At 40.8% G+C, this 21,973-nt stretch overlaps 1 protein-coding gene across 1 annotated transcript in view; it reads right to left on the bottom strand.

The window, feature by feature from the left end:
• EML5 (EMAP like 5) overlaps positions 1-21,973 on the bottom strand; it is a 101,499-nt gene that overhangs the window by 38,250 nt on the left and 41,276 nt on the right. Inside the window, exons 9-21 of the mRNA XM_058655352.1 lie at positions 21,377-21,633; positions 19,694-19,906; positions 17,097-17,264; positions 16,061-16,167; positions 15,557-15,675; positions 13,644-13,830; positions 12,725-12,830; positions 10,472-10,565; positions 9,923-10,023; positions 8,068-8,270; positions 6,887-6,998; positions 5,860-5,987; positions 3,069-3,210 (exon numbers count right to left, since the gene is read on the bottom strand). Of these exons, the coding sequence (XP_058511335.1) occupies positions 3,069-3,210; positions 5,860-5,987; positions 6,887-6,998; positions 8,068-8,270; positions 9,923-10,023; positions 10,472-10,565; positions 12,725-12,830; positions 13,644-13,830; positions 15,557-15,675; positions 16,061-16,167; positions 17,097-17,264; positions 19,694-19,906; positions 21,377-21,633 (1,937 nt within the window). The remainder of the gene's footprint in view (positions 1-3,068; positions 3,211-5,859; positions 5,988-6,886; positions 6,999-8,067; positions 8,271-9,922; positions 10,024-10,471; positions 10,566-12,724; positions 12,831-13,643; positions 13,831-15,556; positions 15,676-16,060; positions 16,168-17,096; positions 17,265-19,693; positions 19,907-21,376; positions 21,634-21,973) is intronic.

The raw sequence follows: 21,973 nt of genomic DNA, 5'->3' as shown, positions 1-21,973 counted from the left end.
TCAGGGAGCTGGATGGGAAGTGGGGCTGCCAGGACACAAACCAGTGCCCATATGGGATCCCAGCATGTACAAGGTCAGAACTTTAGCTCCTAGGTTACTGCACTGGGCCCAAATATGAGCTTTCAATCCAAATTTTAAAGCATGCAAGAAAGTGGACCCCCCTAGGGGGGAGTAAGGAAAGAGAAAGAAAATCTTCCAAACCAGAACACCAGCACAATCAATTTCTTGGGGATGGCCTATAATTAGACTCTATAGTCTTTATCCATAACTATAGTTAACATTAAAGATATAAAAGAAATCTACTACTTCTTTTTGACAGAGAGATCATTGCTAGCTTACACTCCAACGAGTCAACAACAGTTAGGGCTGGGCCAGGCCAAGGCCAGAACATCACGACTCAGCCTGGATGTCCTGCGGGGGTGAGGCAGACTCATGTTATTTCACCCGTTAGCAGCAGGAAGCTGGCCCAGAAGCAGAGTAGCCAGGACTCAGGAAGTCAGTTTTAAAAGAAATATAATTTCTGAAAATGAGCCATTTGAGGGGCAGGTGTGAAGGGCTGTTATAAAGAGAATTAAGAACCAGAACTGGGGGTGGCAATGTGGAATGTGGGTGAAGCACCAGCATGCTGTGTAAGTGCTGGCTAGTATCCCAGCTGTTCCACTTTCCATCCAGCTCCTCGCTCATGGTCTGGGGAAAGCAAAGATGACCCAAGCATTTGGTTCACTGCCACCTACGTGGAAGAGCTGGAAGGGGCTCCTGGCTTCAGCCTGTCCTTCCCAGGGCTGTGTGGCCCTCTGGAGAGTGACCTGGGGACGGAAGATCTGTCTGTCTTATTTTCCCTTTCAAATAAACAAATGAATCTTAAAAAAAAAAAGTCTCTTAAGAAATAATGCTATGCAATTGCTACACAGAGCAACAGAATACACAAGATGAGCCTAGCTGAATGAGTCTGCTGCCCTGTTACGCTCTGTCCTAGAGTTTCCATGGGGAGGGCCCACGCGTAGGCATTCCTGCCGCCCCACGGGAGAACTGGACTGAGTTCCCAGCTCGAGTCAGGCCACGATGTGCATCTGGAGAGCCGGCCAGCACAACTAAGCTCTCTATCTCAAATAAACAAAAACTAAAACAGAAACAGAAGACCTTTTAACAGTCACAATTGATTACAATTAAAAGCTAAAACTAATGGGTTACAAAGAAAGGTTAAAGGGGAACTTCCCATCAAGTCATTTAATAGAGAAATGTAAGTGGAAGGCACAGCCCAGTGTGTTATCACCTACAAATGTGCTATGCTACTTTATTTTATAAAACACTGAATCTTAGCAAAATAATTGCATATTCATTTGAAGAAAATAGCATGTTTACTGAAAGTTTCTGATAGGTATATTTTATAATATTTAATCAAATATGACTTGTAATCTTGTTATTCTCAGCTTGTATAAAACATCTCAAGCTAGGAAAATATTTTTTTCTTGAATTGGTGATAACAAAAATCAATTAAGGGTGATCATAGAACAATATTTAAGAACAAAATACAGAATATGGATTTTCTCTACGACCTAACACAAATATATAGTGTTAGGAGGAGACATGAATGCTCTCATACACTTTTTCAGGACTGAGAGAAGATGTAAATCCACAAATAAAGCACACACAAGCAACTTACGCAAAATGAACACAAATAAATCCACACGCGTGAATGATACTAGGAAACCACGGAATGTAGAATAAGGTAAAAGAAAAAAGTAGAAACCGGAGGAATATTATCTTTCTTCCAAACATTTCTGAAGCAGTTGTCAAAAATTAAGGTAAAAAAGTCAAAATATGTCAGACCAGAGCTGTGGGATGCCAGGGCAAGGGCACTAGTAACATGTCACTCTAAGTGTGACAACATTAGGTCCAAATACAAATCCGGCAGTTGAAGGCTTAGGATGCCCGTGAGAAGCACTGCTGCCCCCTGCCGGTGGTGAGCTGCAGGTGCACACCGAGCAGTGCAGGCCACTTCCACCTGGTCTGCACTGAGGGAACTACAAGGAGAAAAGAAACAATCCTGGTACACAAGTAGAATCAATAAGTGAAAAAGGAAAGGCAATGACTGGAGTTCAAGCGCTCTAATTGCAATTCTTTTTGTTAAACATACACAATAAATAATTAAAAACTCAGACTCCGCCTGAGAAACCAACAGAAGAAAAGGAAATTAAGTAATGAATTATAAATGTACAACAACTTGGCCTTTAGCATGGCCAGGCATCCCTTCCTATATCTGTTAACCGTATCCTATTTTTTTTTTAAAGGGTTTTTTATTTATTTGAAAGGCAGCATTAGAGAGAAAAAGCCAGAGGCCTCTAGCTTTCCCCCAGGCCTCCCACACTAGTGCAGGGGCCCAAGGACTCGAGTCTCCTGCGGCTTTCCCTGGTGCATTTGGAGCCAGCTGGACTGGAAGTGGAGCTTCCAGAACTTGAACCTGAGCCCGTGTGGGGTGTCAGCTTGCAGGCAGTTTGACACGCTGTGCCACAGCACCAACTCCTGTTTCATATTTCCTACAGTTGCTGCTCCCAATTTTTTCAATTCAAATTCCACCTGTCATGTCCTTATTCTTTAGCATAACATTCCCTACCACTTCGTAAAGAAATCTACGGTTGCCTCTGTGTCTTGGTAACTTGGCGCCATTCTACGCCGACAGCTTTGTCTGCCTCCTACGAAGGTATTCAGTTCTGTTCTATCCTAAAACATCCTTCGCTCTCTCTTCTACCCTTTTAAGGTCTCTTAAGTTTTGAGTTACATATAAACCGTAATTATTGAGGAACAAAACACTGTGTCTATTTACACTTCACTGTCTTTCTCCCAACAGGTCAGTGACAATTAGCTCAACTTCGGCATGATCACAGGCTATCCCTTAAAGACTGGGATGATGGGTTTTCTTTATATAACTCCATGAGCAAGTGGCTATTACAACAGAAATATTTTGAAATACTTAAACCTTTTTAAACACGTGCCAACTATTAATTTCTTACATTTATAATGGCTAAACATTTTTGACAACTCAATCTGTAAGTGCGAGAGCCTCTTACCCTTTTTCAGTTTCCGGACAGCCAACATACAGTGACTAGGCGAGAGGTCCCATATCCTTAAGGTTTTATCATCACTCACAGTAGCACAGATGGGCAGATAAGGATGTGTAGCCAAACCCCACACCTCACCTTCCATGTGTCCCTGTAAAGAAAACAGTTAAGATCGGTTTATCCCCAAGTTGTATGTATGTTGATGTGTGTAGGTGAGTAACTTCATTTGGAATTTTTGCAGCAGTCTATAATATGTACTAACAGGTAGGATAATCAATAAGCCTAGCAAAAATAATTTGCAATAACCTTAACTCTATAACTACATTATCATCAAGTTACTATTCAAATTAACTTATTATCAAACATTTACTGGGTGGAGGAAATAGAAACCGGTTGCCTGAAATGTTAGTAACTCACACGGGAAGAACTACCGAACAGTGTGAGTGACTGCACAGAGATGCTTGTGAGCGAAACCGGTCTGACTTCAGACAGGCAAGACAGAAATGCAAGTGCTGGGAGTCTCTGAAACCGTCCCAAGGAGACACACGGTGGAACGGAGGGAGGCCCTCCTTGTTTGGATGGACCTGGACTTCGACCACACACTCTTGTCTCGGCTCCTACTGGAAGGCTAGCTTCCCAGGACAGATAGGAAGTGAGCCTTTCTCACTGTGTCCTCAGCCCTGGGTTGCTGAGGTGAAATTCTTGCTGGGTACAGCAGCAGGAGTCGACTCCATTTTGGTGTAAAGCCACTCGGTATAGGGGGCGCTGGCAGCAACTTACAAAGACCTGAAACTACTGTCCCTCCTCACCCTCACTGTCCACTCAATCCCCAAAGGCTAGGACACTCAGAAAAGCCGAATGCAAATGCCAAAATACTAACAAACCCAGTCAGATACATAAAAATAATTATGCATCACAATCAAGCGAGATTTAATACAAGAAGGCAGGGTTGGTAAAACATGCAAAAATCAATTAATGTAATAATCAGTACAATGAAAAACACCACACCATCATCTCAAAAGATACAGAAACAATCCGACAAATTCCCCCTCACCCACAATACACTCAACAAACCAGGAATGAAAAGATGGGTCCTTGTCCTCGAAAGAGCCAAGGAAAACCCCCAAATTAACATTACACGTACTGGCAGGAGATGAGATGCTGTCCTCCTAAGACTGGGAACAAGCCAAGAATACCCGTTCTTACTACCTATATTCAGTGTTGTACTGGCAGGTCTAGTCAGGTCAATTGGCCAAGAAAAAGCAACACGCAGCTGGATTGACTGGCGAGAAGCAAACCTACCTTGATTTATAGATAACGTCATTTTTATTTATATAAAATCCTGGGGCTGACGCTGTTGCACAGTGGGTTAAGCTGTCCTTTGCGATGCTGGCATCCCCTATGAGCCCTCTCTGCCGCCTCCTAGGTTTGCACTAGCAGAATGCTGGGGCCAGGAGCCTGGAACTGAACCCTGACATTCTGCTATAGGTCATGGGTATCTTAATCAACAGAACAAACACTAGGTAAACTGCCCATGCTTATTTGGGCATTTTATGATAAAATTCGTAGTTTGCTTAACACAGGACCTACATATTTTGGCTATAGTAATTCCTGGTTGTTTTTTAGATTTTGGGGGGAGGTTTTTAAAAACTTTATTTTTAAAAATATTTTTCAGCTGGTAACTTATCTTTTTTTGATTTTAATTTTTAATTTTTATTACTAAGTCAGATATACAGAGAGGAGGAGAGAACAGAGAGGAAGATCTTCTGTCCGATGATTCACTCCCCAAGTGACTGCAACAGCCAGTGCCATGCCGATCTGAAGCCAGGAGCCAGGAACTTCCTCCAGGTCTCCCAGGCAGGTGCAGGGTTCCAAGGCTTTGGGCTGTCCTTGACTGCGTTCCCAGGCCACAAGCAGGAGCTGGATGGGAAGTGGAGCTGCTGGGATTAGAACCGGCGCCCATATGGGATTCTATTATTGATTTCTATATTAGTTTTGTTTCTAATAACTTAACTGGATTATTTAGTTCTAATAATATTTCAGGTTTGATATTCAAAGTATAAGACACTATCTATACCAAAAATATGAAGGACCTAAGTAACTGGTATTTAAAAAAATATTTATTTTATTAGAAAGCCATGTTTACAGAGAGGGAGAGAGAGAAAGATCTTCCATCTGCTGGTTCATTCCCCAAGTGTCTTCAACAGCCAAAGCTGAGCTGATCCAAAGCCAGGAGTCAGGAGCTTCTTCCAGGTCTCTCACATGGGTGCAGGAGCTCAAGGACTTGGGCTGTCCTTGACTGCTTTCCCAGGCCACAAGCAGGGAGTGGGATAGGAATAGCAGCCAGGACGCGAACTGGTGCTGATACGGGATCCCTGTGCTTGAAGGAGAAGAATTCACCAACTGAGCCATCACACTGGGCCCATATCACTCACTTTTTAATCTAAGCTAGAACTTAAAAAATAATCTAACTGGAGAATTACAAATAAAGCACTTGCCTTAGGCTAAACAGCTATATTGAAAATAAATAAAAATTACAACAAAACAAATACGTTGAGTTAAATTAATTACAATTGATTTTATTTCCACTGTTCTGTGATTTTGTAATAAGCAATTACTTCACATTTTGGTCACCACTCCACAACAATATGCACATTTGTTTACACCGTCTTTTTCTATACTTTAATAACATTAATAAATATTTCTCATTTAACATCTTTCACCACTACCAATTTCTGACTCTTACTTACTGAAAGAGCCACTGTGACAACAAATTAAGCATTTTAGATTTTACAATTACCTGAACCAGAAGCGTTATTGGACCACTTTTATCCACTTCTAGTATTTCTCCGTTCTTTGTGCCAACTAGGATATGACCATGTCCTAGAGATATGGCACGTATAGATGGGTTATCCTCCAAGAGAAGACCTGAAATATTACGGGCAGATGTCAAGTATGAAGTTCCTGTAACATAGGGACATATGTATTTCCAATGATGCTATTTTACCAGTGACAATCATGTTAGAATGCTGTTTCTCCCTATATTTTAAGTATTCCAATAAATGAATTGCATTCCCCCAGTGTATTCATCTCAGAATTCTGATTGCATCCTGCACCGATTCCTGATGCCCTTTTTTTTTTATTAATTATTTTGCATTATGTGACAGTTTCATAGCCTGATGCCCTTCTGACAACTGTCTCTTGCTCTCTCACAGCAGGGACTCCTCATCACTCCCTCACCGCTCAGACCACCGACTTGGATTCCTTTACATTCAGCATAAGGCAAATTGGTTCGTGTCTACTGGGCCCTGGGCAAGCTTCAGAGGTTGATGAACCCAGCTCCTGCCCTCTCAGAGCAGACAGTGAAGAAAACAGACCCCGTGTGAAGAGCATTTGAGATCTGAAGAGCGAGCATATGGAGGGAGCAGGATGGAGGGTGGGCAAAGTCTGGGCACAAGCTTTGGCCTGCAGGAAGGCCTGGTGGTCAGGAGGAGGGAGGCATAGGGCCAGGAGGGAGGAACTTCACCAAGAGGATGTGGAGGCCAACCAAAAGCCAACCACGGTGGGGGCAAAACGGCAGTCAAGTTCCAGCTGTGACACAAGTTGGGCTTACATGGAAATCTTCAGAAAATTAAAACTGTTAAAATTAATCATCTTGCATCTGGCTAATATTTTGTGTTATCAGAGATTTTTGAAAGGAGTGCAGTGATATTGGTACCCCCCTGATTATAATGTCCATCGAACAGAGAAGGAAAAATAATTCCAGGTGATCCACCTCAGTGATCACACAATCCTTTTCCTTCCAAATAAACCAAAGCTCAGGTCACCTTTGGATCCTGGGGCCAAGGCAGCTCTTTTTATAGCGTACGTCTTGAGGCATCTCTCAAAGGTATCATCCCAGAGAGCTACTACGCCATCTTTCCCTCCAGTTACAAATCCCTGAAAAAAATAAGATTTGTGTCAATAAAGAACTAAATATGAGAAGTAATAACTTGTTTGATATAAAAGCTTTTAGAAGAAAGAATATAAGTAAAAGCTATAGTATGTAAATAGGGATTGGTAGAATAGATTATGTTTTTGTAAAACAGCATGGAATCTTCAAAAATATTTACAGTGACAACAAACATTTTACTTTTAGAATAGGACTTTGAGACAAATGGTTTTTAATGTAGCACAATGAGCCAGATCTTCCACCTTCAGCAAGTTAAATAACAGCATAGCGTACCGGAGTCTTTCTAACCTCGTCTTTAAGAGGAAAGAATTACGGTATCAATCTACTAAGACATGGCAACTATAAATTCAATTCTCAGATCACCTTTAGCTGCTGGGGCCAATGCAGCTCTTTTTTAAAATCACATTTTAAAAAAAAGATTTATTTATTTTTATTGGAAAGGCAGGTTTACAGACAGGAGAAAGAGAGAGAGAGAAAGGTCTTCCATCCGCTGGTTCACTCCCCCAGTGGCCGCTATGGCTGGAGCTGAGCCAATCTGAAGCCAGGAGCCTGGAACCTCTTCCGGGTCTCCTACTTGGGTGCAGGGTCCCAAGGCTTTGGGCCGTCCTCGACTGCTTTCCCAGGCTACAAGCAGGGAGCCGGATGGGAAGCAGATCAGCCGGGACACAAATTGGTACCCATACGGGATCCTGGTGTGTGAGAGGTGAGGATTCTGCCACCAGGCTACCATGCCAGGCCCTATTGCCAATGTTCTGAGGCATCTTTCAAAGATCATCTCCAAGAGCTACTGCATCATGCTTTCCTCCAGTTACAAATCCTCAGCATCATTTCTCTGACACACAGTAATGGCTAAATAAACATTAAAATTTTTTTACAACAGTACAATCTATCGAACTCTGTGTTCGAAAGTTTGAGGGGAAAACAAAACTAAACAAGGTCAAGAAGACCCCAGACTGTTTTCAGGCAGCCCAGATGAGCAGAAAATGCACACTTGACTTTTGCAAGCGTTCCAGTCTGATTACATCACACCTGACTTAGGATGCTATGCTTGCTCACCTTTTCCAGGGCGTGCATACTGAACACGGGCCCATCGTGTGCTTTGACTGTTTTTACAAGAAAGACGTCTCTCCAGATACACACGTCCCCGGTCGATGTTCCAGAAAAAGCCATCTCTTCGGTCCCTCCGTACACAGCACACATCATTGTGTCGTGTTTCCCCAGTGCGCCTGTGTAGCCTTTTCTTCCAATCAGTCCTCCCCCTGGTACACACACAATCACAAAAGTATCAACTTAAAAATGTACACAATTATGGAGAAGTTTCTTCTCCACTGTTGTTTGAATAGAAAGACAATGTTAATAGAGTTGAAAAGAGAAATACAGGTGTCTCTGCACAAAAGCCTTGTTCATATTTTTTCTAGATCATAGCTTTTTAAAAACACAAGGCACAGGTTAAGTCCATTTCAGTCCCTTCTGAGTTTTTTTTATAATGTTTTATTGTGATCTGCACAATTTAGAGTGGCTGTACATATTCTGCAATCTGAATGTTACTTGAATTTGAGAACTGACTTTAATAAGCTTATTCTTTTCTAATAAAGGTTAAATATCTCCTATCTGAAATGTATAGTACCAGAATCTTTGCATAGAATACATACTGAGATATCTTGGGGATGGGGTTCATGTCCAACACCTATTTCATGTACACCTTATCTAGTCTGCAGGTAATTTTACACATTCTTTTTAGTAACGTTGTACATGAGACAGCTTCATGATGCGTCGCTTTCCGTATCTGTGGTGTCATGTCAGCATCCTAAACATTTTGGATTTTGGAATATTTCAGATTTCAGACTTTCAGGCCAGGAATACTACAGTTTTTTTTTTTCTTTCTGTATTCACATGTTTCCTTGAAAGACAGAAACTTATTGAGACTGGTATCACACTGTTCAAATTTTTTTATAAGTACATTATTCTTATTGGAAAACAGAACAGTTTTTATTTAACAGTGTGAACTTCCACATTTGTAATTTATAGCTGCCAATGACTAAGGTAACAGAGCACTCATATCTATATTGTTTTATAACATTAAGACTTCATACAAACTGTTTTCATTTTAAACAATTTCACTTAAGAAAGGAGTCTGGGGGGCCCGGCCGGCGTGGCCTAGCAGCTAAAGTCCTTGCCTTGAAAGCCCTGGGATCCCATATGGGCGCCGGTTCTAATCCCAGCAGCTCCACTTCCCATCCAGCTCCCTGCTTGTGGCCTGGGAAAGCAGTCGAGGACGGCCCAATGCATTGGGACCCTGCACCCGCGTGGGAGACCTGGAAGAGGTTCCTGGTTCCCGGCATCGGATCGGCGCAGCACCGGCCGTTGCGGCTCACTTGGGGAGTGAAACATCGGACGGAAGATCTTCCTCTCTGTCTCTCCTCCTCTGTGTATATCTGGCTGTAACAAAATGAATAAATCTTTTAAAAAAAAAAAGAAAGAAAGGAGTCTGGAACTTCACAATTCTTTTGCAAATATGGTTACTACATGAGTGAATCCGACACAGGAGAAAACCCTACATGTTTAAAATGCACTGAGGTAACAGTGAGTCACTGTTTAAATATTAACTGCTTTGAATGATTTTGGCTTTCTAGAACAGTCGTAGCTGTAACAGTACATCTGCCCAGTCTTCTCCAGGCTCCACTGACGGTACCAGCTTGGGTTACCGCAGACCATTTGTTCAAACTAAGAAGCCAGCATCTTTGGTATATTCCTATTAACTGGACTCTCTGTCTTACCCATGTTTCACTAGTGTTTCTATAATATTCTTGTCCTAGCCCAAGACCTAGCCCCGGACTCCACATTACACTTGAAGTTTCTTATAAATGTAACAATTTAAGCTTCAAAGGAGAACAAAGCAGCACTTGCTTACCTGCTCTTCGCCAAAATTTCAAATGTTTAATTCCAGCTGTAATCAGCTTATCAGGCACATAAGGATTCATCTTCACAACAAAAATTTTGTCTTTACTTCCTCTGAAATGAATAACAAGTGTTCCAGCTTTAAAGAGAGATCCTTTCACCACGACATGTTGCTCAGCCCACCAGCCTGACCGCTACATTGATGGCGCACTTCTCCTCATCTGCTTCTCAGGTCTGAGCTGCGCCATCTTCAGCTTTGTGTTGTCATTGTTTGACTCCATTAACTCTGCTCAGCCAAAGTCTCCGACCTACGAACTGTGAATGCTGAACCTCTTACCAGATGACCAACCTGTAGCATCTACTACCTACTGTGTACACGGAATGCTATTTGTGCCATGAATGGGTTAAGGAAAAAAATTTTTTTAAAGATTTTTATTGCAAAGTTAGATACACAGAGAAAGATCTTCCGTCCGCTGATTCACTCCCTAAGTGGCAACAACCTTAAGCTTCTAACAGCCCAAATTAATTACGGTATCTTGTCAACATGCAAGTGTTTTCCCACCTTGCTAAGGAAAGCTTCTCTCCTTTCTTCCAATCCCACAGCACGACAGTGTGGCTATCATCTATTCCAACTGAAGCCAATCGTTTGCCATCCGCTGTGAAAATTAAGCAGATACACACTGGCCATTAACAACCACAGCACTGAAAATGTTAGGGCATTGTATAATCGAAGCACTCCACTTAATGAAACAGGAAGCATTAGGTGTTCCCAAAGTTTTAAAAAGAACCAGTGTTTCTAAGGGGATGGGAAGCAATGGTTGCCCAAAGCATTGAAACGTCGCTGCTGCCTTCCCACCTGACTTGATCCCACTAGGTTGGGAGGGGAGAAAACAATAATATCCTAAGTATGTTAAGTACAGAGCTTTAATTACAACACAAAACATACATGCATTGAAAAATCACACTAATTCAAAAGCACAATTATGTTAATTAAAACAAAAACACATGAAAAATGAGATGTAAAAGATTTACTTCAATTAATTCACCTTCAGAATGTTATAAGAGCTCAGTGACTATAAAAAGTAAGATGAAAACCATGTAGGCTAGAGAAATATATCGTTATTGATATGACTCTTCTAGTGAGCATTACTTATTCTGGTTGTTACTTATACTAGGCAACAAGTAATGAATATATTAGACAAATCATTAAGATAACTAATGAGGCATGCTGACAGGTAAATAGACATCTGTAGGCTGTGAAGGTTGAGACCACAGGAAATATTTCCCACTCTGACACTTTTTGTTTCAGTACTGCTACTGTGGTATTTTTCTGACAGATTTACTTAGTTTGCCACTCAGTTTGTTGTTCCTGTTAGCGAATGCTTCAGCCACAATAAAAAAGCAATAATTTGTCACTTAATTTGAAATGAATTTTTTAAGACTTATTGTAAAGTCAAATATACAGAGAGGAAGAGAGAGAGAGAGAAAGATCTTCTGTCCATTGATTCACTTGCCAGCTCAACGGCCAAAGCTAAGCTGATCCAAAGCCAGGAGCCCGGAGCTTTTTCCGGATCTCCCACGTGGGTGCAGGGTCCCAAGGCGTTGGGCCATCCTCTATTGCTTTCCCAGGCCACAAGCAGGAAGTTGGATGGGAAATAGAGCAGCCGGGATATGAACTGGCAGCCATATGGGATCCCAGCACATGTAAGGCGAGAACTTTAGCCACTAGGGTACCATGCCGGTTTGTCACTTAATTTGAAATGTAAAATTCTTTGTCAATGATATTTTTCCCTCTTTCCAATCTACAACCTAGCTTTCACCATATATCTGTGATTAAACTTATCGATGTGCAAAGCAACCTAATCCAATTATTTTTATAAGACAACCTGAAATTGTCTCTATAGAAATGCTTTTAATAATCCAGTTTGTTACCCTGCTTTCTTTCTTTCTTAGACTTTTATCCTAAACATTTTCAAAGCTTGTTCTGTGAAACATTAAGTAAAAACAGGGTTTACTGGAAGTGAAAAATACATGAAGTGGCAACTGAGATAATCTAACGTGCTCTACAAATGTTTTTCAGTGTAACAGAAATGTGTTCATTTTGATAGGTAATACAAACATGTGTAACCCTGCTTAATGCAGCACCTTTCACAGAAGTCAGGGCATGAATGGATAGAGAGATGTGGTACGTTCTCTCAACAGCCCATTACTCAGTCATGAAATGGACAAAATCTTGTCATTTTCAACAACATACATGGGGCTGGAGGTCATTATGTTAAGTGAAATAAGCCAAATACATAGAGACAGATGTCACTTGCTCTTTTACTCATACACAGATTCTAAAGGAATCTAAAAGACTGGGAAGGGAAGAAGGTTGGAGAGTTTTGGAAAGACAGGTGGATGGGCACTAGCCTGTAGCTAGAGAGCATACAGCTATGTCGGGGTACTACTGCACCACAGGGTGAAGATCATGTTAATATGCTGTATATTTCTCTATTTAAAAACTAGAAAGAATTTTTATATATGCTTTTGCTATAAAGAAATGGTAAATGAAAGGTAAATAGCTTGATTGAACACAAAATTACGTATTTACATAGTGAACTATCACATAGCATCCCATAAGAATGTCCAAGTTTATGACAGATTTTATAATAAAATTATATTCAAGATAATTATAGACTAGCCAGAAGATCCATAGTTTCATAGCTTGTTTGAGTAGGATGGCAGTAGGCACATCTGCTGGAAGTCACAGGTCATGTTGAAGCAACAAGTTGTTCCTGTATGCTATGCATACTGAAACGGGAAATGACCTTACCCGAGAAGTCCACAGCACAGACCCCATACTGGTGGTAGCCCTTTAGGACTGACAATGGCTTAATGGTCTCCGTATCCCATATGTGGATTGAGGGATCCCTACCTACCTAAAATAAGAACAATTCGTTATTTTTATTTCTGTTAAAGTAACAGGAGACTTAATAGTCTTTATTTACTCTAGAAATTTATGAAGCAAATGTATTATTTTCTAGTTAATTATTTTTCATCTCATTTTGTAATGAATATGGCAAGCTTTTCCATCTGCTGATTCACTCCCCAAACACCCACAGCCGTGACTGGGCCAGATGGAACACGTTCATTTCTCTAACCTGAACTTCATCTGTAAAATGGAGGAAACCATTTTACTCTCACAGGATTGAGGCGAGAATACAACATGTATGTAACAAGACAGTGGCCAAGGGCTTGCACTAGAACTCTCCCTGCGCTGCAGGTGTCCTCGGACTGTGGCATCACCCGCACTATCTACTTTGGTAAATACTAATGGGTTCATTTTAACTACAGTTTCAAAAAAAATTAATGTTCTGATAGAGAAAAACCCCTCACTTCCAAATTCAGATTAAAATAGTAACTAAAAACCATAAAGCTACAAGAAATTAGAGTTGGGGGTAAATTTTATCTTTAATATGTACATACCATTCTAAAATTTATTTTTCATTTCCCAGAGCACTGCTTACGTAGGCCTATATGCACATACACACTTTCAAAAAGTTTGTGGAAATGGAAATTAAAATATCAGTTTATTATGGCAAAAAATATGCTTATCATCATGCATTTTTTGTAAACATGTTTCCCAGGAACTTTCTGAAGATGCTTCTTACAGATCCCAGTAGGCAATCCAACTGTAAACTCCGACAGGCATCAGCCTGTGTGGCTCGCACTCGGCTTTCAGAGAAACCTACCTGGCCTGTGGCCACATAGTCTTTGAGAGGGTGAATAGCCAGACAGAGAATGTCGTCGTCATGCCCCAGGTAGAAGCGCTGTGTGTTCTGCTGCCGGTTATAAACAACACCCACTGCTGCCACATGGTACACAATCTCGCCGATTTGGGTATAAAACAGATTACTTCGACAGTCATAACCTCTGTAACTAACACATAAAACAGATCATTGATTGTAACCGATCAATACAGAATATACAGAGAAACAGGCGCCTTTTCGATGTGTCCTTCTACCTCTGGTTTTACAGGATGTTGGACAACAAAGAAAATTCCACAGCTTCAGGTCCCACACACTTTTATGAACTGCTCTGATTATGTATAAGTAAACCCAGATGATCGCACTGAATGAAACAGATCTAGAAAGATACAACAGTACACTGTTTACATTAAGTGCAATAACTTGTATGGTATACAAATTGTTGCTTTTCTATAGATTAGAGAGTAGAGAGGAGCAAATGGATTTGCATTTTTATATGCATACATATTTCTGAAACTCAGTAACATGGCTACTTGTGTAACGGGGAATAGCACCTGGGAGGGGGAGAGGTGGAAGTTTTATTTTCAAATTATACTTTAAACATAAACAATAAATTTATATTCCAAAAATAAGCCCAACCAGTAATTTTTAAATATTGTAAGTATGCTTGAGAAAGTAGCCAAATCTTTAGTAATTTCTAAAAGTTACTTTAGTTAAAAAGTTAAAAGTTAGAGAGGTGGTCCTCTCTCCACTGGCTCACTTCTTAAACGCACACAGCATTTGCAGTTGTGGCTGACTGAAGCCAGGAGCTGGGGGCCCAACCAAAGGCGGACCAGGAGCCGACTTGGGACTTGAACCCAGGTGCTCCAATGTGAGATACAGTGTCCAACTGGTACTGTAATCATTGGTGACAAACTCCCACCCTCAAGTAGGTTAAACTAGTCAATATGATTTCATTTACAGAAACTTTGCTTACACTTCAAAGAAACAGGATTTGGTGTTGGCACTGTGGAATAGTGTGTTAAGCTGCCATTCGTTATGTTGACATCTTGTATCTGACCATCAGTCTGGTTTGCTCCACTTCCAATCTACCTACCTGCTTTAATATGCCTGCGAAGGGAAGAGGGTCCATGGCTTTGGTCCCCTGCTACACACATAGGCCCTTTGGAGCCCCAGGGTCCTGGCTTCAGCCCTGGCCCTTCCCTGACCACTGCGGCCCTGACCCTCTGTGGGCAGCCAATCAGCAGACAGGAGACCTCCCTTTTTCCTTCTCTGTCCCTCTTTCAAATACATTTACATAATGTAATTACAACACACAACTGTATTAGAAACACTGCTTACTTTAACACTGCAGAAAAAACACTTTTGCCAAATTATTATTTTTCAAATCTTTTAAAGACATTATCCATCGTGTCACAAAATGAGTGCCAGGTGAGGAGGGACAGTGTGCACCAGCTGCCACGTGCAGATGGCAGGGCTGGATCGGCAGGTGTTCTGAGAGAAACCTGAAACTGGATGTCACACACACAGCCCCAAGGCCAAACGCTCAGGTGCAAAGCCGCCATAGCATCATTCCATGTTAGACATACTTCGTAGAGATGTTTATTTCTTAACTTTATTGAGTTGCATTTGTTTAAAGAGAAGAGGTATGTTTTGCTAACACTAAATTTTCATAAAGCAATTTTTAATTTCATTTAGCAGTTATTTAGGGCTTATCAACATGCCAGGAAAGAGTGAAGGTCACTGCCTAATTAACGTTGCTTCTTGTCCTATGTGACAGGCACTCTCTCCTTCCTTTTACAGACAGGCAGAGAGAGGCAGGGAGAGGCCCAGGCTCACACAGCCAGTAAGTGTGAGCCAAAATTCAAATGTTTGAGTGAACAACAGGGGCGTCATACCCATGGACAAAGTGTAACCGGATGCTGTTCCCTGGCGCCCGCTCTCTCCTTTTGGAAGTCATACTCCTCTGTTTCTCTTTGCACTGCTCCTTAAGCTGAGGTAGATCTTCTTTGTAAACCTTTAAAAAGGTATAGAAGCAGGAATCTTAGGACAAACACCAGCAAAGGCATTCATGTATTCCAACACGGTGGTTCCTGTTGGCCTTTAACAACTGTCTCACACAGAAATACTCGTGAAAAGAACAAATTCACATTTTCCATCCGTCTCACTGACAAACGCATGTTAAGTATTCCAAGACATGTTTGTACTTCCAAGAGAATAAATTAAGAATGTACTGTGACAAAAACCTCTTCAGAAACAAAACACAGACCTATATCCTGTGTTCCATGTAAAACATATTTCACAGAAATACACTGTAAAACTCTAGGAAACTAAAGTCACAAAGGGTGGTAACAAAGCAGTACTGGACTTTGCAGGGGAAGGTGTGTGGTCACGGAGATCACCTGCCGCCGGTAGGTGAGCTGTGTCTCCTGTTCTATCTCAGAATCCAGCTCTGGAACATCAGACAGATCGGAATCCGACTCATCACTGTTGGAATCAGCCAGGCTCTCTGGAATTTTCAAGAACAAGACATGTTACTTGTTCAGGGGGAAGACTCATTTTCAAAACAGCACGGTAAAATTGACAGGCAGCAGCCCACACTGTCAAATGAGACAAGCCGTACAAGCACCACTTGACATTATCTAGCCAAGCGACACAGGCTTGAGTCGTATGCTGCACTACATATAACCGTCCTCTCCACCCACTGCAAACAGCTCCTTCCCACCCCTTCACTCGCTCCCAAATGACTGCCAAAGTTAACTGTCTGTGCAGCTGTAAGTGGATATAATGTAGAGTTAACATGAACAATCACTAAGAGATGCTATCTGTGACAGGTAAAATGACATTACACATTTGTTTTTATCTCAAAAAGCATATAACCAAACCTAGCCACTCCTCTTCCAGTGGGTGTGTTAAATGCTTGTTTTGCTAACATGGCTGTTTCTTCACCTTATCATTTCATAGATTAAAAAAATGCAACCAAATTACTCTATTTCAGGCCTTATGATATCTGACGTCACACACACAATCCTTTAATTTGAAGTTTCTGCTGATTGGAGTGACAAGACCAGCAGCAATACAGAACTGCTGAACTATCAGAACTACTTGAGCAGTGCCCTCGGACCGTGTCCCACTTCTGGGACCCTGGGATGGTTGGGAGGCTGGGTGGGGCTTCTCCCCTTCTCCCCCTTCCCCCCAGATACAGGAAGAAAAAAGGAGAATGTAAAACCAATGGTCTCACCCACCTTCCGCTAGCCCTTGACCTCCGCATCCTAATCAAATGTGTTACAAAATATAAAAATAAAATTTATACAATTAAAAAAAACCTAAGCTGTTGATTTGTGAGACTAGACAACACTTCAATAGTGAAATCGTTATACTGGGGTCACTGAGGAGCTATTTGGTGGGGAGGCTGTTGAGGCAACGTGCAGTACTCACCTTGGGGTGCGATGTGAAGAGCCTCTTTCAATTTTCTTTCAGGAATAAACTTCCATTGAAAAACAGAGTGATCTGCTCCACCAATAGAAATAACCCACTGATAGTCATGTGACCACCTGACGTTAGTCACATGAGCGGAATGGCCACTGTATTTTCTGAACTTGGCCCCTATAACCAAAATAGATGTTTAAATAGATTTAAAAAAACACTTCAAATAAGAATTTCCACACAAGAACCATGGTGGCATCCTTCCATTGTATTAACTGTGATCAAATGGGAAAAACACATCTAAAAAAACGGTTGAATCGACTAATGAATGAGTTGATATCAAGGGATGCAAACGCTCCCTCTGCTGATGAGGGATTATCTGACTGCTTCCAGAAAAACCCAGCAGTCACCTGTCTTCATGTTAAGACGTTTGAATGCTCAGGCCGAAGGCCTCTGGCCTCAAGTGACGTTCAAAGGACTCATCCCATCATCTATCTCCACTCTCACTGGTCTCAAAGCAAGTAGCTACAAGAGCCTTTCAAAATCCAGCATTATGCAACATGATCAGACGGAATTTAAGCCAGGAAGGCAAGCTTGGTTCTATGAGCAGACATTGTGGCACACACACCGGCAATACCGACAGCCCACACTAGAGGGCCTCAGTTGAGTTCTGGCCTCTGCTTCTTGCCCGGCTTCCTGCTGATGCACCTACAAGGTAGTAGATGCCCAAGCACTGGGGTGCCTGCCAACTGTAGGGGAGACCTGGATAGAATTCCTGGCTCCTGACTTCATTCAACCTGGCCCAGCCCCAGTTGTTGCAGGCAATCGGGGGTGGGGGATTTGAATCAATGGATAGAAAATATCTGGGCCCAGCAGCGTGGCCTAGCGGCTAAAGTCCTCGCCTTGAATGCACCCCAGGATATGAGCACTGGTTCTAATCCCGGCAGCTCCACTTCCCATCCAGCTCCCTGCTTGTGGCCTGGGAAAGCAGTCGAGGACGGCCCAAAGCTTTGGGACCCTGCACCCTTGTGGGAGACCCAGAAGAGGTTCCTGGTTCCCGGCTTTGGATCGGCATAGCACCGGCCATTGCGGCTCACTTGGGAAGTGAATCATTGGACGGAAGATCTTCCTCTCTGTCTCTCCTCCTCTGTGTATATCTGGCTGTAATAAAATGAATAAATCTTAAAAAAAAAAATAAAAAAAATAAAATAAACAAATCTTTAAAAAAGAAAATATCAATCTCTGCTCTATATTTGCCTTTCAAATATATATATTTTTGCAAAAAATCAATGCAATACACCATATTAATTGAAATAAAAATGCCCAATTGCCCAGATATTGTACTTTATGGCTATAGTTTTAATCCAGATCTTCTATTGAACATCTTCCAGCTTATGTTTATCTGATGTTTCATCCTATGTGGGCACCCGTTTGAGTCCCAGCTGCTCCACTGCCGATCCAGCTCCCTGCCAACATGCCTGGGAAAGCAGCAAAGGATGGCTGGCCCATGCCGAGGAAGAAGAGCCATCTGGGGAATGAACCAGTAGATTAAAGATCTGTCTCCCTTTCCATTCCTCCCATTCTCTGCATCTCTGCCTTTCAAATAAAAAAAATTAATAAAGACAAATGTTGACGCAGTAGACACGCACACCACATCTCATAAAGCCAATTCCCTACGAAGGAATTCTTTAAAAATTAAGCATCCCAAGAAACTGATGTTCCCGAATAGTATGCTTTATTTTTTTTGTATCTACAATAGAGATGATTTTGTATCCTGCTTTATTTTTGGTGTACAGGAATTTCAGACTCAAATCTGGAGTGTGACTATTGTCACTTTAAATCTTTTTAATTAGTATCTCCATTTATATGTCCCTTGTTACTGATTGTCTATTCTTAACTGTTTCATTGTGGATTTAAAGTTGGACTTTTTATGAAATAAGGCATGAATTAGATGAAGGATTACTTACGTGACATTTCACCTAATTATTCCCAGCTATGAACTGAATAATATCATTTTAGAAGAGTTCAAGGGAAAAAGATGTGATATAGAAAATATATAGAAAATAGCAAATGGTAAGACTGTTTTACACCTCACTGTTACTGAATATAAACACGTGTAAAAAAAATACGTATACTAAAGTTTTGAACAAAAATACCCTCACACTTAAAAACCCACTAAGAAACTAGTAAGTTCAAAATTGTGGCCTAAGTTTAAAAAGTGGACTATTTTCTCAGAATTCCTGAGAAAGAAACATAAGAAAAATGTCTCCTAACCATATACAGTCAACAAGTAAGCGAGGGAAGATGACAAGACACAAGAAAACAAATTATACAGGCTGACTTAGGAAGCAGTTTAGGAGGAAGGGGGAAGAATGCTTCCTTAAAAACAAAGAGGTATGGCTTACATACAATAATGAATTAAATAATTTTTAGTAAAAATTGCATTGTCAAAGATATGAAAATAAGCTTTGAATGAGCAACATAAGACCCTTCACCAATCAGCGTATATTTTTAAGAATATGAAATCCCTTATTTGTCTCATAACTAATTTTCTATAATAGTCTTTTTTAAAGAGGCTACTTAGTAATATTTTGAAAAAAAAAAGATACCTTTTCTTAAACATGGATATCGAAATAACTTCACTATTCCATAGTCATCAGCTGTAACTAAAACTTGACCAATATAATTTCCATCTACTGAATTTATATCGTTGAGATCTGAATACTTGGGCCAAATTCCATTCACTTCAAGGCCAGAAACACATGTCCACGAAGCCCAGTGGACACCTTTGATTTCTTCTTTACTAGACACTTCCTTTCCACCTAAAAATAAAAGCAGAGTCTTAAGAACTTTATTCTTTTAATTATTTTGTTCAAAGTAAACTGATAATGCAGTCAACTCTGAAGTTTTAAATGTCTTCTCATCCCAGTTAAAGGAGTATACACAACTAGGTAGGTAATTTTCGATAAGAGAAAATCAAGAATGAGGAATTAAAGAGAAAGACCACTACTGAAAATTATATTGTTGAGACACACTCAGATCTGAGTATGATTCTGCTGGCAATTTCACCCATGTAGACGATAAAACTGAATCTATTAAAATAATGACACAGATAAGTCACAAACTGGTAAGTTACTTGAAAAAGAAGAAGCTATGAGAAAATGGCATATTGGATATTTAGAAGTCCAATGCGCTATCCACTGCGCAACAGAGCCAAGCACAATATTGGGTATTTAAAGAGAAACCCAAGATACATATTGAGAAGAAAGAGAACAGAAAAAGACCAGGAGGGAAGATTAGTGGAGAGCAGGGCATCAGGTGAGAGGCCTTTAGAGTTTAGTCAACCTTCTTTATATACGGACTGTTCATAATAAAACAAACTTGGGGGAAGTGCTTTAGTTGAATTCTAGAGTCAGTCTGATGAAACACCTTAACTGGAAGTTAGTGACTAATTCACTAAGCCTTGTGTTAAATAAAGGATGAACAGGCAATATTTTGAAGATTCTATTTCTTCTCCTTTAAAAATTCTTCAATGAGAACTGTTACAAATTTAGGGTATCAGTTATATTATTAATGTTTTCAAAATGGTCGCATAATTTGTAGCAATTATATTTACTTGATAAGTCCATCCACAGAAATGGCTTTCTGACCAATATCCACTGGGGCTTGGTGATCTGCCACTCAAATGCTACTAAATTTAATATAAAGTAAATGTCTCACAATCTCCAAGAAAAGCAGCTTTACTTAAGAATCAAAAGGATTTTATTAGGTGGTTGCCAAGTTGAAAGGTATGAGAATCACAGGGGATGTTGGTCAAACAGTACAAAGTTTCATTATAAATAATGATGAATGAATAAATTCTAAAGGGCCATCACACAACATATTAACTATAATTAATAATATTATTCCATGGTCTGCTTACAAATTACTAGGGCAGTAGAACTTCAATATTCTAACTACACATATGAAGTAATACCTGTGTGTGGCAAAGGATGTGGTTAGTAGCTGGGTAGATACGACAATCATTTCACAATGCTTATCAAAGCAAAACATTATATTTTAAAGATACAATTCTTAGACGTCAACCGTATCTCAATAAAACTGAGGAATAAAACCCAAAAGAATCTTAGTAGGGCACACTTGAAGACCACCGTGCCCGAGACATTTACTCATATCTCCTTTGACTTCCTAAGATTACCTATGACATGCACTGCTCTGGTGAAATTCCAACATACTGTCCAGGAACTGAAACTATAAAATTGGTAAGTCATTTATTTACTAGAAATTTTTACCTGGCATCCTATAAAAAAGCCTTTTCCCGGCTCCGTCATTCGTCTGTAGATATCTGCTGTCTGAGGACCAGTCCATGTGGGTGATCAGGCTCAGTGAGCCGGCGCATTCCCCCACTTTCTTGTAGCGCTGAGCAACCCCGTAGACGTCGACCGAGCTGTCATTGCACCCGACAGCAAGGTAAGTCCCGTCAGGTGAATATTTCAACTCATGAATGGCCTCTTTTCTGTCTTTAACATGTACAACTTCTGTCATATCTCTGTGGAAAAGAAAAAAAATGACATCGGATGAGCAAAAGGACAGTAGGATTCGGTTTTCAAATGTGAGGCTGTGATCAAGTGTTTAAAAACGGAGAGAAATGTAGACCAGAACAATTATTTTTGCTTAACAGAAACTTATGAGGGCAAGAAGTGCCAGACATAGATGAGAAATGCTGACATTTAGCTCCTAAATTATTTTTCAAAGGTTTATTTATTTTGAAAGTCAGGGAGTGATCTTCCATCCTGTGGTTCGCTCTCCCACGGCCACAAGGGCTAGTGCTGGGCCGGGCAGAAGCCAGCAGCTTCATTCGAGTCTCATGTGGGCAGCACAAGTTCAGT

Source organism: Ochotona princeps, chromosome 26 (genome assembly GCF_030435755.1).
Source record: "Ochotona princeps isolate mOchPri1 chromosome 26, mOchPri1.hap1, whole genome shotgun sequence".
In the NCBI taxonomy this organism is placed as follows: domain Eukaryota; kingdom Metazoa; phylum Chordata; class Mammalia; order Lagomorpha; family Ochotonidae; genus Ochotona; species Ochotona princeps.
The sequence above is the reverse complement of the archived record's forward strand: the minus strand, read 5'-3'. Positions and strand labels throughout refer to the sequence as shown.